The sequence below is a fragment of the Coregonus lavaretus genome (assembly GCF_964263955.1).
Source record: "Coregonus lavaretus genome assembly, chromosome: 3".
Lineage (NCBI taxonomy): Eukaryota > Metazoa > Chordata > Actinopteri > Salmoniformes > Salmonidae > Coregonus > Coregonus lavaretus.
In genome coordinates, this window is record NC_139990.1 from 13,498,661 (window position 1) to 13,505,160 (window position 6,500).

Sequence of the window (6,500 nt, forward strand, 5' to 3'; positions counted from 1 at the left end):
TGTACAAATGACATTAAGAATAGGAAATGTTAGATTTGATTGCCATCGTCAAGGACGTCTGTCTCCTGATTGACCATAAGGATAAGAAGTTGGAGGGCCATCTTTCAATAAAGAGAGAATGTGCAACAACATGAGGAAAAGACAAGCAGACAGAGAAGAAGTCAAGAAGAAGAAACTATACCAGTATCTACGGTGGCCGGGAAGTGCAAAGCAACATTACAAAGAATGAAACACTTTTACAAAGCTCGAGACAAATTTACATTTTGGAAAACAAATTTACATTTTGGAAAACAAATTTACATTTTATAAAACAAATTAACATTTTATAAAACAAATTAACATTTTATAAAACAAATTTACATTTTAGAAAACAAATTAACAAGACGCAAAACACTTTTACCAGTCCCAAAACAAATTTACAAATGACAGATTCGTCACGGAAAGGGAATGTACCATATACCGGAAGTGACACGGAAGTGATGAGCGTGGTCTTTTCGTGTTGTTTATGGTGACCGCCCGAACATGCTCTATATGTATTTGTGTGTTTGTGTATATTTATTTTACCTATGTATACATTAATTATATCTTTGTTATTTTACTAGATAAACGTAGGATTGATGGTGCCAAGTGGAACTGATTTAAAACCTCTAAGAGGGAAAACACTACAGTTATTTACAGACCCAGAGGTAGCAGCACCTGATCTACTGAAACAAGCTGTCCAGAAAATGACAACATTTAACAAGGACATGCACGAAGGACCTTATGTCCTTTTGTATCCAGACTGCTCAGAGGTGGTTCATGTGCCTGGGTCAGAAAGGCCATTCAAATTGGCAGAATATAAAAAGGAAATAGGAAAGGCATATTCCAGGATCACTTTTTCATTTGCCTAGAAAAACACTATAAAAGAGGTTAGTGGATCTCATGATTCAATATGTTTACATATTTAGATACTCTGCTGGAGGATAGATAATGGTTGTTTGAATTATTTTTTTCAGTGGATGATACCTCAGACTCTGATTCTGAAATTGTCATCACAACAAGGAGCACAGCTGAACTCAATCGTGCTGACACTTTGGTACATCAGTTATTTCTCTTTTTTAAAATGTTTATGTATGTTTGTATTTATTCATTTTCATATAATTTATTAATTAGATGTACATTGGATTTTAAGCATAAAATCAATGTCCTGGTCAATATTTTAGTGGAAAAGGCTTGTTTTGATTATTTTGCAGTAACTATTATACAGTAACACAGACAACCATTCAGCATTGATATATACTGTATGTGGTAATGGAAAAATAATGGAACCTGTTGAAAGTTGTTGATCATTTTATCCGTTTCCTCTCAGGTTTTTGAACCACAAAATCGAAGTACTCCCAAACACAAGCTGGACGATGAAAGGTAGGTGTTGCACACTTGGACACAAAGGAATTTTCACACGTGCAATAATAATTCATATTTTGTTGGGCTACAGTGCTTTCACTACCAGGTAAAGTGCAATTTCACCTTTTTTTTTATTTAACTCACAAAACTGATAAAACTACTAGCAGATATTTCACTACTTATTCACATACACATTATACATACATTTATATTGCTGCACATAAGCTCAACGTTGCTACATGCTATCAGCTGTTTCTGTAACTGACTGCGGTGCCCCCTCGCTCCCTACCTAAAGGACCCACAGCTGCCTGTGTGAGCAGAGCTTTACAGAATAAACCCACTGAAATACAGTTGCTCTTGCAGTTGAATAAACAAAAATTAACCAAACCATTCAAAAAAACACGTGAGAATGAAGTGGGGGGTATCCACTGTCCATTCATGTGTCCCACATCACTGTCGATCCTGCATAGGTACTATAGGCCTTTACTGAAGTGGCACGGTCATCCAGAACCAACTTAAAGAACTCCAACACGTTTCGGCATCTAGCCTTTGTCAGGGAGTCAAATAGATGTAATGAGAGACACTGGGTTTTTTCTAGTGGTAATCCACCAATAGGAAACATGGGACACATCCATATACATAATGTTTACATGATTTGACTATTGTAGGCCTGAAGGACACCTACTGGTTTTAAGATGTCTACAACACCTACTCTAGCCCAGAACACCTTGGACACTAGAAAAGACCCATTGTCTCTCATTTCATCTGTTTGACTCGCTGACGAAGGCTAGATGCAAAAACGCATTAAAGTTATTTTAAATTGGTTCTGTATGGCTTGGCCACTTGCAATACAAGCATTTTAATAGTTAAAAAATAGTAGTTTGAGCTTTCTTTTATTTTATACCTTTTCCATTAAAAAAGAAACTCAAACTAACTCAGATTTGAGTCCAGGAAGCGCTCCTATCCACATGTTCTCAAAATAATCTTTTTTTTAAAATACATCTTTCTGTTCCCTCTACTACTACATGCTACTCAAAGCTACATTATAGCCTTTATCATGGAGCTAATCATTTTAATATGTTTTATCATGTTTCAGAGATGCACCAGGACAATCAACAATTCAGCCTGGACAGGTAATAAGGCAGTGTGGCAGCATGACATTTCTTGCTTTCAGTGTTGTTGTTTCAGACATTTTAATCTTTTTTTTCAGATAGTAATATCTGATGCTGAGGATCTGGATCCACCGGAAGCAAATCCAGAAAAAATGTCTTGCTACAGGTAAGTAAAAAAAAAAGAAAAGATAATGACTGACATAATTTAAATGTATTGAACTGATTACATGGGGAAGACATTTTTGTTTGTAAGATGTTTTAACATGGAAATGGCAATTTCCCAACAGTAAATACACAGACCTGTATTCACCAAATGTTGAGCAGGAGGACGAAGAGCCGGTTGCTGTCAATGTGAAGAATTTCCAACACACAGCAATGTAATATGCTTTTGACTATAGCACTCCAGTTTTTTCACTGTACAATAGTTCTTGTATATCTGGAATATCCACAAATGAATTAACTTTTTGTCATTACAGGGAGGAGACGGACATTGCATTACCTGACATCGTAGCAAACCTGTCTCTTCCTATTGATCATAAAAAAGTCAGCCGGTTTAACATCTCAAGGGATAATGTTTGGGATGGGGCAGTCAGAGGTTTCAAGCGTACAACATATTCTGAAACCTGTGACATGCTGGTGAAATTTACTGATGATACTGGTGTTCTGGAAGAGGGAATTGACACTGGTGGTCCAAGACGAGAGTTTTTAACTCTACTGATGAAACACCTAAAAGACCGGCCCATTTTTGATGGACCAGAAGGACATCGGTTCTTGGTCTACAATGCAAAGGGTATGCATATTGGTTGGATGTGTACTATAGGCTACTAATGGTTGGTTAATGCTCATTGACCAGATATATCACATGACATATGCTTGCATATTACAGTATATACAGTAATGCATTGTTTTAATTTTGCAATATGAATTCATTCACAGCTGTTAGGGAGGATGAATACTACTTGGCAGGAAAGATGATTGCTGTGTCAGTTGTGCATGGAGGTCCAGGACCCCATTTCCTTTCAGAAGATCTTGTACATTATCTTGCAGGCCAGCCTTCATTCAAAGCAACAAATAATTTAATAACTGATGAAGAAATAGGGAAAGCTTTGCAAGAGGTGAGAATAGCATAAGGGTATGGTAGGGCAGAGTTTTTCATACTTACTGCAGTGTTTTTGAGACAATGTTTACTTCCTATATCACGTGCGGAATATATTTAATTAATGTATTAGTTTTTGATAGTGTAAGATTACACCTTGCTATGTACGTTATTAAAAAAATAGGCAAGGAGATACAGTGCATACAGTTATTGACTGGGGTGTTTTTGCCCATTTTCATGTCTTTCAGATTGAGAATGCTGCTTCATTGGATGCTCTGCAAGAATGTATGATGAGACACAGCACAATGTTACAGACAGCAGGTTGTCTGAGACATGTGGCTACTGTGGAAGAAAAGAAAGAAATCGTGTCAGACTACCTCCAATGGTATACCATTGACCGCAACTCATCTGTAATTGACAGGTAAGATGATATTTGTAGTGATGAGATTTTTATTTATTTATGTATGAATTTTTTGTTTGAAATGCCTCATGGTCCCCATCTTTGGTTTATGCAAGTATGTATATCTGTTATCAATTTGTCCTTAATCAGAATTTGTACCTTAGTGTATTTCAACGGATATGTGATGTCACTTCATTCTGTGTCAAACTACAGTGCCTTCATTAAGTCTGCACACCTTTATAGATTCAATTTAAAATATATTTAAATCCTTTTCCTCATCAATCTACACACAATACATCATAATGACAAAGCAAAAACAGAAATTAGATCTTAGGTTTCTCCTCCTGACTAACTCTTCCATAGAGGAAAATCAGTCCAGTTACCCCTTAAAGTGATCCATCCACCTCTGCTGCACATCTGGCAGCAGAGTGATGGTTTGAGGCTCACTTTACCCATCAAACCCTTGATGACTTGCTGCTGTTTATCCAACCACCTGCTCCATACTGTAGCAGTGTCATTTACATATGGATCTATTTCTGCCCTCAGTTCTCATAGAGATCCTGACATGCAGAGAGGTTTTAGTATCTCTTGTAAATGTCCCTGAAAATCAGATATAAAGAGTGTGGTGATGTTGTGTGTAAAGCCTGTAGCTTCATACACGAGGAATCCAGGCTGGAATTACTTCCAAAGGTGCTTCAACAGTGTACTGAGAAAATGGTTAATTAACTTGTGCGAATGTGATATTCCAGTTTTTAATTTTTATTAAATTTGCTACAATTTCTAAAAACTTGTTTTTGCTTTGTCATTATGATGTATTGTGTGTAGGCTGATGAGGAAAAATATTAATATTACTATTTTAAATTGAATCTATAACGAAACAAAGTTGTGAAAAAGTGCAATGGGTGTGTAGACTTTCTGAAGGCATCGTGTGAGTGCTCAAGCCACCCATCCGTCTGTGTCATTCCAGTCTTTTGTTTCTGTGTGTTATACTTACAGTTTGTAACAATTAACGTTTAATGTGCAATGCAAAAATAGGGTTTTTGAAATCAATTTTCAACAATGTTAAGGTGGATAGTAATTGTAGAGAAGAGAATATTTAATAGTTTTCTTTAGATAATTTTAAATTCAATTGGCACTACACAGCAGTGAAACAATGTTTGTGTTCACTCTGTAGATTCAGAGATGGTCTTTCAACCCTGGAGTTTTTGACTGCACTACAGCAACACCCTACTTTGCTGGCCCCTGTCATGTGCCACTCTGAAAGGCGACTCACTGCTTTTGAGCTTGAGAGACTCTTCAAACCTGACCTCAGTCCTTCGGGGAGTAATCGAAGACTTAAAGAAAGTCAAACCATGGCCTACTGGGCAGACTATCTCCTTGATTGTGAAGGTTTGTTAGTTTGTTTTTTATAACTAGTTAAGAAAACACATGGCAGTGATGCATCTGAATTGTTTTTCTTTGCAGAAGGCCAGGCTGCTGTGTCTGTGGAAGATGTTTTGATGTTTGCTACTGGGCTGTCTTCACTTCCCCCATCTGGCTTGGAACCACTGCCTCAAATAGAGTTCCTGGAGGACTCTGCGTTCCCAATGGCAAATACACGTTCAAACTCCTTGAGATTACCACTCCTAGACTCATACACTTTGTTTAAGTCACAAATGGACTTTGGAATTCAAAATAGTCCAGGATTCGGCTGTTTCTAAGCTATATGATGGATGACCCCTAGAGTTAAGACTCTGAAAAAGTTGTTGTTGTTAAAGGTTAGGGTTGGGCATCATTTAGATTTTAACGATTCTGATTCCAATTCCGATTCTTCCTTTTGATTCCGGTTCTTATCGATTCTCGATTCCGATTCTTTGAGTGGTGGAGTTGAAACGGGTCACATGCTTATTTCACAAATAAGAGGAAAGTTTTATTTTGATTCAAAGGTGGGTTGCAGTTTGACGGGGCTTTTTCAATGTAAAATAAAGCCACACTAGAGCACCGCTTACTGTGCTCCATGGCTGCAACACAACAAGCACCTGGCCGCTACAGAAACCAAAACTTGCGATCAGATTTGAAACCCAATCCTCCAAAACGATTCCAATAAAGAAACAATTCCGATGGAATCGTAATTTTTTAAACTATTCCAAGTAGGAATTGGTTCTTGATGCCCAACCCTATTAAAGGTGCACTTTTAAAGTGCAGTTGCCAAAGTTGTTTTTATAATGTTACTGTATGTGAGCATGTTCTTTTCTCACAGTAAACATTTTGAAAATGTTTTAGATCCATTACTCTCAATACTACAAAAGTGTAATAAATACTGATTACTATTTTTGATTAATTTACTTCACACTTAAAAACAATTAAGCTTTGGGTGACAGATTCATAAATATTGTGTTCAGACAGACAGCATTATTCCACCACTACAAAAAACCCTCCCTTTTTGATCATTTCATAGCTGAGCCATTTCTTTTAGTTTCATGTACAGTTCGGATGCAGACTCCCAGTTGTCTGGCTTCTGTAACTGATT

At 37.0% G+C, this 6,500-nt stretch overlaps 1 protein-coding gene across 1 annotated transcript; it reads left to right on the forward strand.

The window, feature by feature from the left end:
• Nucleotides 1-880: 880 nt before the first annotated feature.
• On the forward strand, nucleotides 881-6,300 carry LOC311113148 (G2/M phase-specific E3 ubiquitin-protein ligase-like). Its single transcript, XM_084156310.1, has 11 exons — nucleotides 881-908; nucleotides 996-1,075; nucleotides 1,349-1,401; nucleotides 2,480-2,516; nucleotides 2,594-2,661; nucleotides 2,783-2,872; nucleotides 2,972-3,285; nucleotides 3,432-3,610; nucleotides 3,840-4,012; nucleotides 5,166-5,380; nucleotides 5,456-6,300. Exons 5-11 carry the CDS (start codon nucleotides 2,648-2,650, stop codon nucleotides 5,689-5,691), a joined length of 1,221 nt encoding a protein of 406 aa, XP_084012436.1. The 5' UTR covers nucleotides 881-908; nucleotides 996-1,075; nucleotides 1,349-1,401; nucleotides 2,480-2,516; nucleotides 2,594-2,647; the 3' UTR covers nucleotides 5,692-6,300.
• Nucleotides 6,301-6,500: the final 200 nt, after the last annotated feature.

Bases quoted from the DNA above. Each gene is read 5' to 3' on its own strand.
- LOC311113148 (XM_084156310.1), top strand. The intron at 3,611-3,839 runs GTGAGAATAGCA...CATGTCTTTCAG, and splicing joins TAGGGAAAGCTTTGCAAGAG to ATTGAGAATGCTGCTTCATT. The intron at 4,013-5,165 runs GTAAGATGATAT...TTCACTCTGTAG, and splicing joins AACTCATCTGTAATTGACAG to ATTCAGAGATGGTCTTTCAA.